Source organism: Lupinus angustifolius, unplaced genomic scaffold, assembly GCF_001865875.1.
Source record: "Lupinus angustifolius cultivar Tanjil unplaced genomic scaffold, LupAngTanjil_v1.0 Scaffold_670, whole genome shotgun sequence".
In the NCBI taxonomy this organism is placed as follows: domain Eukaryota; kingdom Viridiplantae; phylum Streptophyta; class Magnoliopsida; order Fabales; family Fabaceae; genus Lupinus; species Lupinus angustifolius.
The window spans coordinates 1-18199 of record NW_017727996.1 but is presented as its reverse complement, the minus strand read 5'-3'; the positions used below and the strand labels follow the sequence as shown (position 1 = coordinate 18199).

General features: G+C 32.0%; 2 protein-coding genes and 1 long non-coding RNA gene across 3 annotated transcripts; 1 reads left to right on the top strand and 2 right to left on the bottom strand.

Moving 5' to 3' along the window:
- The first annotated feature begins 1370 nt into the window (after positions 1-1370).
- On the top strand, positions 1371-1587 carry LOC109341801. Its single transcript, XR_002106996.1, has 2 exons — positions 1371-1450; positions 1548-1587. It is a non-coding gene; the product is annotated as an uncharacterized LOC109341801 (long non-coding RNA).
- A 3044-nt stretch (positions 1588-4631) lies between these two features.
- On the bottom strand, positions 4632-6032 carry LOC109341800 (UDP-glycosyltransferase 708D1-like). Its single transcript, XM_019579770.1, has one exon. The coding sequence runs from the start codon at positions 6030-6032 to the stop codon at positions 4632-4634; it is 1401 nt and encodes a 466-aa protein (XP_019435315.1).
- A 10892-nt stretch (positions 6033-16924) lies between these two features.
- Positions 16925-18174, bottom strand: LOC109341799 (uncharacterized mitochondrial protein AtMg00810-like). Its single transcript, XM_019579769.1, has 2 exons — positions 18059-18174; positions 16925-17954 (listed from the first exon to the last, which is right to left on the bottom strand). The coding sequence occupies exons 1-2, from the start codon at positions 18172-18174 to the stop codon at positions 16925-16927; spliced, it is 1146 nt and encodes a 381-aa protein (XP_019435314.1).
- Between the last annotated feature and the right edge of the window lie 25 nt (positions 18175-18199).

The following is an 18199-nucleotide window of genomic DNA, read 5'->3' as shown; positions in this document are numbered from 1 at the left end:
AATGAATTATATTCATTAGATGTCTTACTCTCTCTATTTCTCTTATTTTCTATTGCTTGCTTTTCGGACGTGTGCTCGTCAGATAGACAGCTTTACTCGGATTTGGAGCTACCCGTCCGTGATGTTCCAGGAGGGGGCATGCGGAATTGAGGAGAGGCAGTACCCTAGCTTTGGAGTTAGCCACTAGGAGTTGCTTATCATTTTGTGACTTTTGAAACACTAACGACTTCAGCTTGTTCATGTCTTTGTTTAATGTCTTTTGGCGATGATTAATATTTCCGCCCTTTCTTGTTGGATATGTATATTAAGTACTTATGATCTTTTATATCTATGAAGATATATATTCAGGAAATGTTGAATCATTTCAGTTACCGTCAGGTAACCGGTTTTGATTTCTGCGTTATATGTTACTTAAAGTGATGTCCCGGAAAAGAAAGGTTTTTAAAAGGAAACAATTTTATATCACCAATTTTTAAAAAAAAATTTACCCATTTTTCCGTGTAATAAATAACGAGTATTTTTCGGGGCGTTACACAGGTTCCATCTTTGGGTTGGGTGAAAGTTAATTCGGTGTTGCGCATGGTTGTCTTGGTCATGCAAGAGGCGGTGGAATTTTCAAAGATAGTAATGGTGGTTTTCTTGGATGCTTTGCCTCTTATTTTAGCATTCAAAATTCGCTATATGCAGAGCTGCTTGCAACAATATTGGCAGTGACAAATGCGTATTCAAAAGGTTGGAGTGTGACTCAACAATGGTGGTGGACATATTTCACGGCAACAAACAGGTTCCTTGGAAACTAAGTAGCTTCATGAACAAATGTAGAGAGCCCATGAACTCTATGCAAATTATGGTTAGCCATATTTTTAGAGAGGGCCATGCTTGTGCAGATAAGTTGGCCACTTTTGGAGTAAATTATCAAACAAATTCTTGGTGGAATCACATGTCTACTTTCTTATATGATGAATTCAATAGGAATAGGAATTTCCTTCCTAACTATAGGTTCTATAACTTGTAATCTTGTACCCCCCTTGTACTTTGGTTTCCTTTCAATATATCTTTGGGTGTGTGTTATCACCTTTGCTCTAAAAAAAACTGAAAGAAGAAGAGAAGAAAGTAGTATCTGATGATATAAGTGAGAAATAATAGTAGCCCAACCTTGATTATAGAAACTACGTTGAACAATGGAAGAAATGGAATAGGAACTCATGAGAGATGTGATAAGAACTAACCGACATGAGAGAATGAATAGTGATAGATGTGTGTCATCAACAGAATCGAAGGAAGCAAGGAGATCTATTGAATACCACAAATACACCTTCTTTCTCCAATTCTTTTTCCCCAATTATAAATACCACAAAATCTCCAATTCTTTCTCCACACTCATATATACACCTTCTTTTCAACATTTCATCCTTATCAATTCGATTACCACCTAAGTATTCAACTTCTGGTAATTTTTTCTTCTTTGATTTTGTTTCTCTTTCGTTTATCTAATTGCTTTGCTGATGATAATTTGTTTTCTTTTCTTCATACTTAGGAATTCACAGACGTTCTTCCAATCTAGCATTTCGGGTTTTGTCTTTCTAGGTATTTTTCTCAATTATCATGTTTTGATAAAAATTTAAATCTGAATCTAAATCTATGTTTAGCTTCATTAATTATTGCATAAGTAACCAAGTTGAACCAATGACAATCAAACTTGTCGTTCATGTTTCAATCATGAAGGACTGAATCATTCTAACTGGCTTACCAAAAAACGTGATAGAGATACCAACAACGACAAGAATTGAATATAAGCTTTACATAATGATGATGAAGATTAAGGTTATGAATGTTTTAGGGTGAGAGAGAAAATGAAATGGAGAATTGGAAATCTAGAAAATAAGGATGGTGGGTTTTGTAACTTTTGAAAGGGAGAATACACAAGGGAATCACTATTGTCATTTCCTATCAAAATTGAAAAATATAGTGGAGGTTGAAAACCTCCATAAATTAAATAAAAACCTCTAGTGTATATCTAGTTAATTGTCCAGTCCGCTTCATTTGATTTATTTGGAGAGATTTAAGTAACCTCCACAAAATGCAAAATGTAGTATAGTGTGTGTCTTTGCATGAGACATCATTAATCATGAATGTCTTAATTATCATTCACTCTTAAAAAATATACATAAATGATATATTTACCATGTAATCTTTTATAATGATTGTATAAATATTAAACTTGTATATTTTTAATTTCATCATAATGTTTTCCATTCTTTTCCCAAGAAATGTGTCAAGATGAAAATAATTTACGGCCCTCTATAGCAACATTTTCATAAATAAAAACTATAGTAACTTGTCAACAATTACTTATTATCCTAATTTTTTAACAATAATGTTTGTTATAAGATTTTACTATAATTATTACACACTCTTAAAAAAACATACTTAAAAAATATATGATATATTAATTATGTAAAAAATATAAATATTAAATTCATATGTTTTTAATTTCAGCATTAGGTTTTGCATTCTTTTGCCAAGAAATATGATAAGATGAAAATAATTTGTACCCTCTATAACAACATTTTCATAAATAAAAACAATCATAACTTGTCAATTATTATCTATCATCATAATTTTTAAAAGGAATGTTTATTATTTGATTTTACCTTAACTATCATATGCTCTTAAAACAAATACATAAAGAGTATGTGATATATTGATCAAATAAATTTTGTTGTTGTAGTACCCATATAATATTAAATTCATATACTTTTAATTTCACCATAATATTCTCCATTCTTTTCCCAAGAAATGTGACAAGATGCAAATAATATGTGGCCCTCTGTAGCAACATTTTCATAAATAAAAAAATATTATAACTTCTCAACGGTTATTTTAACAGTAATATTTGTTATTTGATTTTATTTTATTATAATTTGCATATTAATGATCATTGTTACCTAAGTTACTAGTTAATAATCTTTGTTACTATCATGTGATTAATAGTTTGTGCTACTATGCCTATATGATATGGCTCCCAACAGAGAAAGATGAGCTTTGAACATTATCTTCCAATTGTCAATTACAATTGCTATTCATGTGGCCAATATATTCAACTATTTCTTTCCGGAAATTAAAAAAAACAATATTTTCTTAGTCCATTATGGAATTGGTTTAGAGTCTTGGTTGAGGATATTCCTTTATGGTAAAAACTTATATCAATTATGTTTAACCTTTAAGATAGCACTGCAACTATCTAGAAATTGAGAACCATTATTTCATTGGTAAGAAGCAATAGATATGTCGTAAGCACAATATTATTAGAGAGTTGTTCTTAATAAGAGATGTTAGAGTAAATAATGTATACGATGAACAGAATTTAATACATCCTCTGACAAAAGGACTCGTGAGAGAGAAAGTAGGAGATAATCTATTCTCAAATATCATTTTTACAAATATTTTTACTCCCTTTTCTATTTTATTTATATTGTTAGATTCAATATATATATTATAAAAAATGAACTAACCTTTAAAAGCATTTGAATTGCATACTAATATAGGTAGATTTAAGAGCAAAGTTTTAGCTTCAGTGAAGGAGAGAGTGTGGAAGAAGCAAGAAGGATGGAAGGAGAAGACACTCTCAAACGCTCCATGTTATGAGATGTTTCAAACTCCCTGACTTTATCTCTCATATATAATAAAAAATGAGCAGTCTTGACCATTAGTTATTTACTTTACTTTGCCTAGCTAAGCTCCAACTAAGTTATTCATTTGGATCTTTTTCCATTTATTTGTGTTGGAAAATTCAGAACCAAGTTCTCTCCCCTGTGTGATGTAAAGTGGGCACTTACGAATATGACAAGTGTATAAAGAAAATAAAGAAGATTAATTGTTAGTTTGATGAAGATTAGAATTTATTTGTTGTGTAGGTGGTTGTTGGCATATGACAGGAAAAAGATTCCGAGGTAGGAGACTTTGATGAGAGAGCTAGTTAGTTTCAAGATCAAGAAGCTCAAAGTGAGGAAAAACATTAAACATAATGATATTAGAATGTAATATTAGGGTCTTAAATAATACTTAAGATTTAGAGCCTTAGAGTAAAATACTTTCATGAGTTAGTTAATTGTAATGTTATTGTTGAACTTTCTCATGTAACTATCTTAGGTGCTAACATGAAAATGCTTATATTTTATTTGAGATAATTTGCATGCTTGATGAATTGTTTATTAAATATTCTTTGTACATTTGTTGATTGAATTGCTTGAGAGAGAAGATGTTTGGGTCATATCTTCTACCACTGTGTGCGTCAACAGCTCAGCCCCATCATCACTTCATCATCTTTATTACTTTTGTACTCGTATGAAATTTGACATGTTAATGCAAATAGTAAAACAAATACAAGGCTAATTGATTATCGAGGAAGAAATACTGAAATACGGACACAAAAGACAACATCGATCTTTATTATTTTGAGTGAGATAAAAACATTTATTTTGAGTGATGTGATACCATTACACTCATTCCAATAATTGCAACAACATGGCACTTTTCAGAGTATCACAATCATAGCAATTATTGCAAACCACTAAATTTAGAAACAATACTAAATTGTACATAACAACTTGCATGATTTTTCAGTTTTTCTACTTCTGGAATAGTTTATGAAGTGTAACCTCACAATCCCCACCAACACTCCTAGCCTTCCTTGCTGCAACTTTAATTTTAGATGCCTTAATTTTAAAAGATTCATTGTTCATAAACACCTTTATGGCATCTCCAATTTCCTCTCCTGTAACTAAACGTTCACCAATCCAACCCCAATTCTTGTTCCAAGTCCCCCACCCACTCCTCTCCACCACTTCAGCATTCATCTTTTGATCCCCTCGTTGAGGCCACCCAAAAATTGGTACACCATTCCAAGCTGCCTCTACAATTGAGTTCCACCCACAATGACTTAAAAACCCTCCAATAGCTTCATGACTTAGAATACCACTTTGGTAAACCCACTCTTTCATCACCAACCCTTTATCTCTTACCCTATCCACCAACTCATACCCTAACACCTCTTCTAACCCAGCTTCTTCTTTTTTATCATCTTCGTTGAAGTATTTTTTATCCTTCACCACCAACAAAAACCTGATCCCACTTCTCACTAACCCATCTGCTATCTCCCGTATTTGGTCCCATCCAAACTCTGTGGTACTTCCAAAGTTAGCAAACACCACAGACCCTCTTGGCTGATCATCAAGCCACTTCAATGGTTTTCTCCATTGATCTCCTTCCTTCTCAAACTCACAAGGCACAAAAGGACCAAAAGGTAATAATGGAGGCATTCCAGGTAACACTTTGCCAGCATTAACAGCCTCTAGTAGTTGGTGCTCAAGTGCTTCAAATGTGTTGATGAAAAATCCATCGAATTTTGTGATCTGAGAACTATCTTCAATGAAAACCTTTTTGAAGATACTATTAGGGGCGAGAAGATAGGGAGAGATTGATGATATGGGTATAGGTGGGATCCCTTGGATTTCAACAGTTTCATGTTCAGATAAGGATGATGGAAGAGTAGAGAAGTAAGAAAACAAGGCGAAGAAAGAGGCAGATGAAGTGAACAAGACATAGTTGGGGAGAGAGAGGGATTGAGTGATAGAAAGAACTGAAGAAAGCATGAAGTAGTCAAAGACAAAGAAAGAGAGAGGGGGTGAAAGTGAAGAGAGTAAATGAGATAAAGCTTTAGCTGCAAAGGTGCGAATATCATCAATCATTTGGAAATAAGGGATAGCTATGTGTGAGTTAGGACTTTGAGTAGAAAGAGAAGATTCAACGTTGAAGTTGATTTGGTTTACTTGGGGGAAAGAAGATTGAAAACGAGACAGGAGTTGCGACTCAGAGGGAGTATGAGTGGGGTGAGGAGTTATAAGAGTGACTTTGATGTTGTGGTTAAGAAAAAAGGTAGCTAGCCTAAGGAATGGTGTTAGATGACCCATTCCTGCACTTGGCAACATAGCCACATGATGAACCACACCATTATCATCTGACATAGTCATAGCTTATAGCTTATGCCTTCTTCTTCTTCTTCCTAGCCAATTTGAGGAGTTGTGGAGTTAATTCAGAGTGAGAATAAGAAGAGTTGAAGACCTAATTTATAGTTGCAAAATTTGATGGACTTCTTTGTTTTTTTATATTTATAAACATATGTGTAGCTATGTAGGTGAGTTAAATCTTAAAATGAATAAGAACTTAGGTAAATCTCTAAAATAAAAGCATTTATAAAAAAAAATATTTTATAGAGATATGAATTTATTTTTTATGAACTCAAACAATCTTATTAAAAATAAGTTTATCAACTTCTTCTAACAAATATTACTTGTGTTTTGATTAATAAAATAACACCAGAAGGGAGAAAAAAATAAGCAAATGTGAAGGTATGAATATAAAGAGTAATATTGGTTGTTTGTCCATTAATAAAATAGAAAAAATGTATACACTAATAATATATAATATATGAGTTTTATATAGTTACTGTATTATCCATTATTCATGTTTTATTATCATTGATTGTTTATGAATAATAAATGTTATCTTAATTGTATATAAATTTTTTCATTAATAATGCATAGATATTATATGTACGAACATAAAAAATATACAAATGATATTCTATGAAAATGACTGAAATTAGATTTATATTTGGAGAGGATCTAAATTCGGGTGGATGTCTCTAACCTACCAAATCCTATTTTAAATATGCACCATGCTGTCCAAGATGTGAAGATGATATAAGAGATGATAAATCAAAAAGAATTATATATATATATATATAAATAACTTATAAAATTTTGATAATATATTAAATATTTAAATTTAGTTAAACTTTAGTCAAAACTAAAAGTACAAGAAATATAAAATATATTTGTCTCTACTAATGATATATCCTCTCACTAAATCCTCTTATTAATGTTCATAATCACAAAAGTAACATATGTTACTTGTAAATTAATCATTATTCAATAAAATACTATCTTATAATATATGTCATTTTTTATATGTATGGAAATTAATATAAGTATTTAGTAGGAATATATATCATTTTTTTGTCACTAAATATGATGAGTTGTATATATCTATTCATTTTTTTCTTCCAGAAACACATATACATGTACTTAGTGACTAATAAATGCTGTCACCAAACGGCCCAAGGCTGGTCAGTGGTCACAGAAGATACTGATTTATTTTTATATAATATCTTGTTTTAATTTTTATACTGAATTTTACTCAACCACATGCTTTTTCTACTTCCGGAATAGTTTATGAAGTGTAACCTCACACTCAACACCAAGGCACCGACACTCCTAGCCTTCCTTGATCTAACGTATCAAATTCTATTTTAAATATGCACCACGCTGTCCAAGATGAAAAGATGGTGTAAGAGATGACAAATGAGAAAGAATTGCTGGAAATGTATGCATGTAGAGATAATTTTTAAAATTTTGACAACATATTTAAAATTTAATCAAAATTAATAGCACAAAAATATAAAATATATTTGTTTCTAAATATAATATATCATGTATATCTCCATACCAATTTTCGCGACAAACATATACTACGCTCATAATAAATTAACTGACCGCACATTCATGTACTTCATAACTAGTTAATGCTGTAATGCCAATTACCAAGGCTGGTCACATAAGATATTGATTTATTTTTATAATTTAATATGTATAGTGATTGTGTAAGTATTTTTTACACTATAAACAAATCATATACAATGATTTGTTAAACACTTTTAATTCTTAAACTAAAGTAATACAAATCAATAGTATGTAATATGCTGACAGTATAAAAAACTTTACATTATCATTACATAGATTTTAAACTCTTATTTTTATACATTTTTTATAAAATCTAACGTTCTAATTTTGCTTTATAGGATAATTTCCAAAGTTTTATATTTATTTATACTGTCATCCCAATTCCCAAGTCCCAAGTCTGGTTACAGAAGATACTATTTATTTTTAGGATTTAATATGTATTTATTTATGGTATAAATATTTTTTATATTGTAAACTTACCATTAATTTTTTAATCATATTTGACTCTCAAACCAAAATAATATAAATTAACAATGGTGATGGGTTAACAGTGTAAAAAACTTTATAGTATTATTGCATAGATTTTAAACGGTTATTTTTATACATTTTTTTATATTCAAGATCTAATTTTGCTTTATGGGATAATTTCCAAAGTTTTATATTTATTAAAATATCATTGTATTGATTTATTAGAAAGATAAATTGAGTCAATAATTGAATTGAAAAAGAAGGTGAATGAGTCCATTAATAAATGATAATTTTAGATTATTACATCTAATTGTTGATAAAATTTATTGATATAAAAATATTTTATAAAACAATTAGACGAACTATTTTTTATTGACTCAGTTTATATTTGTCTTCAATAATTTTATTACAAATTAGTTTTGAAAATTTTATATTGTTTTTTTGTTAAAGAAACATGGTATCCCATTGCACAAGAAACGAAAATTGATTGATCCTTTTATTACTCCTTAATTTGCTAAATCTATTTCTTGATTGAAGAAGAAAGAAGGCAAGCTATTAATAGCAAGCTTAGCCTAACAACTAACCAACTGAAAAACTAAAAATAGCAATAAACCAGAAATACAAAAACTGGGCCTAAAGAAAGGAAAAGCCATCAGGCCCAAAGTAAAAACCAAAAAATCATTTATCTTTCTTCTTCTTTATGTGTGTAATTTCAGCACATACTTCTTCTTCCTTCATCTCTTTATTAGAACCATGGCTTGTCTCTCACAGCCCCCCACAAGCTGGAATGTAGATGTTCAACATTCCAAGCTTGGAGTGAAGCTTCTGGAAAAGAGAGGGTGACAGAGCTTTAGTAAGAATGTCGGCGGTTTGAGAAGAACTTGGAATGGATAGGAGACGAATAAGACCAGATTGAATCTTTTCCCTTACTGAATGACAGTCAACTTCGATATGCTTGGTTCGTTCATGAAATATAGGATTCGCAGCTATGTGAATGGCTGATTCATTATCACAAAACAGAGTAATTGGAGCAGGATGCACAATCTTCAGATCATTCATAAGATAGACCAACCATTGAGCTTCAGAAGTGGCCAAGGCTATTGCCCTGTACTCAGCCTCAGCAGAGGATCTTTCCACGACCTGCTGCTTCTTGCTCTTCCAAGATATAAGAGCATTTCCAAGATAAAAGCAATATCATGAAACAGATTTTCTAGAGTCAGGGCATCCTGCCCAATCTGAATCAGTATATCCTCTTAGTTTGAAATCTGAATCTGCAGGAAAGAAAACTCCAAAACCGATTGAGCCTTTGAGAAATCTCAGCACCCTTTTGGCTCCTTCATAGTGGAGGTTAGTAGGTTTTGAAACAAATTGACTCAAATGACCAACGCAAAAACTAATATCAGGTCTAGTGTGAGATAAGTAGAGGAGTTTACCCATTAACCTTCTGTAAATAGTTGGGTCATCTAAAGGGACTCCATCCTCTATGCTCATCAATTTTCCTGTGTATTCCATCGGGGTAGAAGAAGGCTTGCAAGCCAGCATACCTGTTTCTTCAAGGAGGTCAAGGGTGTATTTTCGTTGATAGAGGGTGATCCCTTTATTGGATCTATCAATCTCCATGCCTAGGAAATATTTTAGTTCTCCAAGATCTTTTATGCTAAATTCATCATCAAGCAATTGTTTAATTCTATTGATCTCTGCTATGCTATTTCCTGTAAGTACAAGATCATCAACGTATACAAGTATAGACGTAAAACTAAAATCTGTGGATTTAATGAACAAGGATTGATCAGCAAAGGACTTTTCATAACCTGTTTGTAGAAGAAAACCTGTCAACTTGGCATGCCATTGTCTACTGGCTTGTTTAAGCCCATAGAGAGTTTTTTCAAGTTTGCATACAAGGTTGGAGTTGTCAATTTGTAACCCTTGAGGGACTTTCATATACATATCTTCCTTCAAATTACCATGAGGGAAGGTTGTATTGACATCAAGTTGATGTAAATGCCATTTATTGGCTGAAGCTAAGGCAAGAATAGCCCTGATTGTGGTCATCTTGACCACTGGACTAAATGTCTCCATATAGTCTACACCCTCGGTTTGGGTAAAACCTTTGGCAACAAGTCTTGCCTTGTGCCTTTCAATAGATCCATCAGGCCTATACTTTAGTTTGAAGACCCACTTGCACCCTATTGCTCTTTTATTGTTAGGTAAGGTAGTTAGTATCCAAGTGTTGTTTTGATCAAGGGCTCTCAATTCTTGCTGAATAGCATTTTTCCAGCATGTATGTTTGACAACATCGTTATATGTTTTAGGCTCAATATTAGCAGATATACTGAAAGAAAAATGCTTATGTGCCAAAGATAGATGTGCATAAGATATACTATTGCATAAGGGATACCTTTCTTTTGAAGACTTTGATGACTTTGAATGAGAAGTAGACGCAATTAGGTTGCAGTGATAGTCCTTCAAGTAGTGAGGTCTAGACCTGTTTCTAATAGATTTTCTAAGGTCATTGGAATTGTTAGGAATAGTACTATCATAATTGATAGTTTCATTAGTTTGAGTATTAATGCCAGGGTCACTTGTTGTATTCTCACAGATTTCATCAGTTTGAATATTGTCCTGAAATTGGTGAGTACTTGGTTCAACATTAGTGGTCTCAAGGTTCTCAAATCTAAGGTTGTTAGGCAGGATTAGATTTGGATCCTGCTCAGTGTCATTAAATCCTTCAAAAGGGAAAATATGCTCATAAAATGATACACTCCTAGAGACAAAAACCTCATGAGTCTTAGTGTCTAAAATCAAATATCTTTTCACCCCCTTTCTTGTCCCTAAGTAAACACCCTCTCTTGATCTAGGATCCAATTTCTTTCTGTGAGAGGTGATAGTGGTAGCATAGCATAAGCAACCAAAAACTCTTAGGTTCAATATGCTAGGGAGTTTCTCATACAAGACAAAGAAAGGGCTCTTATTGGATAGATACTTACTTGGCTGTCTATTGATTAGATAGACAGCATGTATCATCACATAATTCCAAAAACAATGAGGGACTTTGGATTGAAAAATCAGAGACCTTGCAACACCTATAATGTGTTGGTGTTTTCTCTCAACCACCCCATTTTGTTGGGGTGTTTCAACACAACTAGTCTGATGCTCTATCCCTTTGTTAGCATAGAATTCAGGGAGGGAAAATTCCCTTCCATTGTCGCTTCTTACACATTTTACTGTTACATTGAATTGAGTCTGAATAAGGCAGATAAATTTTTTTATGAGAGCAGGAACTTCATATTTGAGTTTCAGAAAATAGAGCCAAGTGAATCTAGATCTATCATCAATTATTGTCAAGAAGTATCTATGTCCAAGAGTACTTGGAGTAGCAAAGGGGCCCCATATATCCATATGAAGTAAATCAAAATTACAAATGGATTTAGAAGTCCTACTGTCATATGGTAAATTCCTTTACTTAGCCAAATGGCAAATATGGCAAGGGTCAGTAGTTTTAGTACTGGAAATTATAGGAAAAGTTTTCTACATTTCTAACATTTTGCCATGGGAAGGGTGTCCTAATCTACTATGCCAAACATTAGTATCATAGGTATTAAAAGTATTGATAGAAATACTAGGATCAGTCTTGTGTATGATTGGCAAGGTCCTCACATGATCCTTCATTGCATACAATCTACTTCTCAATTCAGCTACACCAATCATCCTTAATGATGGGAGATCCTAAATATGACAAATATTATTCATAAAACAGGGAATATACAAAACATCAACTAAGTAGAGATGAGAAGAGAACGTGACACTTCCTGATATATTTGTGGATATCTGACTACCATTAGGCAATGTCACAAAAATAGTGTTGATTTTCTTGTAGGTTTGGAATTGTGAGAGGGTATGGCATATATGATATGTTGCCCCTGTATCAAGAAACCAGTCAAGACTTTTGGCATTGCAATTTAAGATATTCACTGTACCTTTATCATTTTCATTTTGATCTGCAGAGTGGGTAGCAAACTGATTTGTGTTGTGTGTGATTCCAGGTTGCAATATGGACAGAAGAGTTTGATGTTGTTGGGGAGTGATATTGACTCCAGGTGCTCCCCTGTTGATCTTATTGTTCAGTGTTTGGTCATTTGCTTGATCTTGGGAGGCAGAATCATAGCCTTGAGTCTCATTTGTTGCAATGTTGTTAACAGTATAAGTCTTGGAATTGCTAGGGGGAAAGCCATATTTCTTGAAGCATTGATCAACAGTGTGACCATTTTTGTGGCAGAAGGTGCAAGTCTTTGTTCCTCTACCACCTAAAGATCTACCCATGCCTCTTCCTGTTTGGTATGCTCTCCCTCTGCCTCTTCCTCTACTACTTCTTGTATCTCTTCCAATCTCACTTTTGAAATTCTCATTGTTGGAAGTGTTCATTAGAATCCTTGGTTCACCAAGTTGAGAGTTAATGTGTCTCTCTTGCTGAGTCAATAGGCAGAAGGCTTTGTTGATGGTTGGGAGTGGGTCCATTAGCATAATCTGTGACCTCACTCCTTCATATTGTTCATTGAGCCCATTGAGAAAACAAATGACATAGTCATTTTCTCTATATCCCTTTATGGTGGGTATTAGATTACATATACACTTATGTGTACAAGTACATCCAGGAATTGGCCTAAAATTATCCAATTCCTGCCATAGCCCTTTGATATGATTATGATAAGTAGCTATGCTGAGATTACCCTGTCTGTATGTGTAAATTTCTCGAAGAAGCTAATACATCACCCTGATAGTATCTTTCACGCAAATCTTGCCAAATTTCTAGAGCTGTGTCCATCCAAAGAATGCTTTGAACAATTGAGGCATCAATTGATTGGGTTAGCCAGGAAACTACCAAAGTGTTGCATCTGTCCCATGCATTGAAGCTTGGATCTTCGATTGAAGGCTTAGGGAGTGATCCATCGATGAAATGAAGCTTGTTCTTCGTCTTGATGGACATCCACATTGCACGGGACCAAGAATGGTAATTTTCTCCTTTGAGAGCTTTAGAAACGAGAATCGCACCTGGGTTCTCATTAGGACTCATGAAATAGGGAGAACAAGGATCTTGCAGGGGATTGAGCGTTTGAATTGCTCTGTTTTCTATGATGATTATATGCTTGAAGAAGATAAAGATGAAGAAGAAGACGAAGATAAGGAGGCTCCTTTTTATTCTGATATGTTGGCAGCGGAAGAATGGAGTATCAGGGCTTAGAAGCTCTAATACCATGTTAAAGAAACATGGTATCCCATTGCACAAGAAACGAAAATTGATTGATCATTTTATTACTCCTTAATTTGCTAAATTTGTTTCTTGATTGAAGAAGAAAGAAGGCAAGCTATTAATAGCAAGCTTAGCCTAACAACTAACCAACTGAAAAACTAAAAATAGCAATAAACCAGAAATACAAAAACTGGGCCTAAAGAAAGGAAAAGCAATCAGGCCCAAAGTAAAAAACCAAAAAATCATTTATCCTTCTTCTTCTTTATGTGTGTAATTTCAGCACATACTTCTTCTTCCTTCATCTCTTTATTAGAACCACGGCTTGTCTCTAACATTTTTCTTCTCAAGTTCGGATGAAGTTCTGATGGGTCCTTCAAGTTTCATTTTGTAATCATGTTTATCTTAATGTTATTGTTTGAATTTTATTTACTTTCCCAATTTTAAAACAAAGTCGATCACTTTCTTAAAACTAGGATGTCATGTTGAAAAAACTTTAAATAACAGTAAATTAAGAAGAAAAAAAAGCAAATAAGGTGAGGCTTTTTTTGGGATGAGAACTAACGTGACATGTTTGTAAATAAAAAAAGCAAATAATACGCTGAAGTAATCCACCTATATTTTCCTTTTTAGATTTTTTATTACCTGCGTTGTTTTTATGTTTTTGTAGTACTTCACGTCTATACGCTCATATTCTTACTTTTTAATATAAATTATTCAATTATTATATATTTTGTTTTTGAGAATAAAAATATCATTTTTTATTAGATGTGCTTTGTATTATAATTTTTTTATTTGAGTGTACCTATATTATATTTTATGTTAGATGTACTTCATATGATATTTCTTTTCTTTATTATAATGTCCAATGTAAAGTGAGAAATGTGGTTAGTGTGTTGGTAGTGACTATCTAGGATAGTATAATTTTTTGTAAATAATATAAATAATATATATCTTTATAAATAGTATAGATAATAACTAAGTCTTAGCTTGTCTCCTATAGATAATATTCTCTCACCATGTGCAAACTAAAAATATAAACACTCCTACATTCACTCATGCATGCATTTGATTCCTTCACTATCGTTCTTTTCCTATTTTTAGTTGAAACATGAGATGAATTTTTCTCCTCAGATCTGGTTGTAATTTGAGTTTTTGTTACTTGTTGAACACTTAAAATATAACATCTAAATAAAATCTCACACATTATATACTATTGGATTTGTTTTAATTATTGTAGATGAGAGTGATGGGTGAATAGTGGCTTAATTATTGTACCCTTAGTGTCTTTGCATGAGACATCATGATTAATAATTATCATTTACTTTTAAAAAATATACATAAATAATATATGATATATTTACCTTGTAATTTTTTTGCAATGATTGTATAGATATTAAACTTCTATATTTTTAATTTCACCATAATGTTTTCCATTATTTTCCCAAGAAATGTGTCAAGATAAAAATAATTTGCGGCTCTCTATAGCAATACTATCACAAATAAAAAATACTATAGTAACTTGTCAACAATTATTTATTATCATAATTTTTAAAAATAATGTTTGTTATATGATTTTACCTTAATTATAACACACTCTTAAAAAATATACATAAATAATATGACATATTATTGTATAAAAAATATAGATATTAAACTCATATGTTTTTAATTTCACCATTATGTTTTGCATTCTTTTCCCAAGAAATGTGATAAGATGAAAATAATTTGTGCCCTCGCAATAACATTTTGATAAATGAAAAATAATCATAACTTGTCAATGATTATCTATCATAATAATTTTTAACAGTAATGTTTGCTATTAGATTTTACCTTAATTATCATATGCTCTTAAAACAAATACATAAATAATATGTAATATATTGATCACATAATTTTTGTTATTGTAGTAACCACTCATATAATTTTAATTTCACCATAATATTTTCCATTATTTTCCAAAGAAATGTGATAAGATGGAAATAATATGTGGCCTAGCAACATTATCATAAATAAAAAAATATTGTAACTTGTCGATGGTTATTTTAACAGTAGTGTTTGTTATTTGAATTGATTTTATTATAATTTGCATATTAATTATTATTGTTACCTAAGTTATTTGTTAATCATCTTTGTTACTATTGGGGTGATTAATAGCTTGTGCTACTATGCCTCTGATATGACTCCCAAGAGATATGAGCTTCACAATTGGTATTGATGTACACAATGATATTAGAGTAAATTATATACACAATCATGAGAATTTAATACATTTTCTTATAAAAGGACTCGCAAGAGAGAAAATCCAAACAAAATACTTCTAATGGTCATATTAGATAACTTATTCTCAAATATAATTTTTACAACTATTTTTACACCCTTTTTCTATTTTATTTATATTGTCAGATTCAATACATATATATATATATAATAAAAAATGAACTAACCATTAAACTTTTGAATATGACTAAAATAGGTAGAAGCGTTTTACGAAAGTTTTTGAAAACATCTAGTATCTATATATGTAGTAGTTTATTTGTGAAGGTTTTCAACCTCTACTATTTATGGAGGTTTTTAACCTTCACTATTTGAGGAGATCTTTGTAATGTTTACCATGAAGGATTTAAACCTCCATTACATGATAAGATTAATTGTGGAAATTTCCAATCTTCACAACTCGAAATAACATATAGAGACTTGCTAGAAGAGATAACTATTACATATTTCTAGATGATTTCAAGCTCAATTTAATTTCATAATTTTCACGACTTTAATCTCATTAATTTATAATTATTATTTAAATATACAATACTAAATACAAATGTTCTTATTAACAATAATAAAATTTTATTGCAAATAACTAAGGTAGTATAACATAGTTGAAAGAGTTATAATACATCATTTATTATAGATCCAAATACACTATAAAATCTCAAAAAAACTAAAAGTGGTCTTATATGATATTTTAAAAATGAAATACATAACAAAAACCTAAATATTGCTAGTTCTAGATGATCCTCTTACACCCAAAGATGTATAAGACATATTTGTATTATCATTTGCCTGAAATAATAAAATAATAATATTTAATTGGAACAATAAAAAACATTAATAAATATCACATCATCATATATGGAATAGAGTATAAGACTAGTGTTAGATCGTTACGCTCATTCCAATTATTGCTAACACATGGCATTTTCGAATAGGAATCCTCTCGATTAATGGAGAGACAACTACTTCAATTACTTCATATTTTTATGCCAAATATGTTATTTTATTATACTTACAATGATATATGTGTCATTACATGTTAGATTTCCTTTGGTTTTTTAAGCATTTGTCTCTTCATTAATGGAGAGGATCCATATTCTGTTAGAGAATTTGTAAGGAAGAAAGAAGAAAGAAGAGTGTGATAGATGAGAGAAGAAAATGTAGCAAAGTATATGTATATTACTTTCAAAGAAACACAAAGTAATATACTACTTTCTAAAACTGTTTTAACTAACTTTAACTACTTACTATATCTAGTAACTTTAAACTAACTTCACCTTACTCTATTGATTACTCTAATTAACATCCCCTCTTAATCAAAGAGTTATTTATTACAAGATATAACAGCAAGAAACTACACAAACTTATCACCAAAACTATGCACATTCAACATATCCCTAAATCTATTGAACTTGTCAACTTTGAGAGCCTTTGTAATCACATCAGCTTTTTTCAAATCTATTGAGCAATGAACCATCTTAACCCTTCCCTTTCCAACTTGATCTCTTAGAAAGTGGAACCTTGTCTCAATATGTTTGCTTCTTCCATGTCTAACAAGATTCTTTGCTAAGTTTATAGTTGATTGGTTGTCCACTCTTAATTCGAAATCTTCAAATTCTCCATACCTCAATTCTGTCATTAGGTGAATCAACCATAGACCTTGGCATATGGCATTGCAGGCTGCAATGTATTCTGCTTCACAAGTTGAGAGAGCCACTACATCTTGCTTTCTTGAATTCCATGACACAGGTGCACCAAAGATGGTAAATACATACCCTGAAGTGCTCCTTCTATCCTCCTTATCTCCACACCAATCAGAGTCTGAAAAACCTACAAAACTTGATTCACACTTCTGGTTCTGGTTTGGAAACAGAACACCATAGTTTGAGGTCCCCTTCAAGTATCTGAGAATCCTTTTTGCTGCTACCATGTGTGATTGAGTAGGGCTTGCCATGTACTTGCTTATTACCCCTACTCCATAGGTTATTTCAGGTCTGCTATGACAAATGAATCTAAGGCATCCAACCATTTGTCTATAGAGAGTTGCATCTGCAAGCATTTCAGGCTCTACTTCACTTGGTTTCTGATTTCCTTCTACTAGCACTGATGCAGGCTTGCAATTCATCATCTGAAACCTTTCTAATACATCTGTAATGTACTTTCTCTGGTGCATTATGATTCCTCTTGGTGTCTTGAGAAATTCTATGCCAAGAAAATATGCTAACTCTCCTAGATTAGTCATCTCAAACTCAGACTTGAGTTCTCCTTTTAGCTTCAAAATCTCAGCCTCATTGCTTCCTATAATCACCAAATCATCTACATAGAGACAAATTAGAGTTAGTTCACCTGTGCCAGTCAGATTGACATAAACACCATGCTCTACTCTGCATTTGATGAAGCCAATAGATGTTAGGAATAAGTCAATTCTCTTGTTCCAAGCTCTTGGAGCTTGCTTCAACCCATACAATGCCTTTTTCAGTCTCAGTACCTTTGTTCTGTCTGTTGATGTCTCAAATCTAGGGGATTGAGTGATGTATACCTCTTCTTCAAGAGGTCCATTGAGAAAGGCACTCTTGACATCCAGTTGTCATTGTTTCCAACCATTCCAGCTAGCTAAAGCCACAATCAG

Bases quoted from the DNA above. Each gene is read 5' to 3' on its own strand.
- LOC109341799 (XM_019579769.1), bottom strand. From the start codon at position 18,174: ATGGTTGGAAACAATGACAACTGGATGTCAAGAGTGCCTTTCTCAATG. The intron at 17,955-18,058 runs GTACTGAGACTG...CATCAAATGCAG, and splicing joins CATCAACAGACAGAACAAAG to AGTAGAGCATGGTGTTTATG.
- LOC109341800 (XM_019579770.1), bottom strand. From the start codon at position 6,032: ATGACTATGTCAGATGATAATGGTGTGGTTCATCATGTGGCTATGTTG.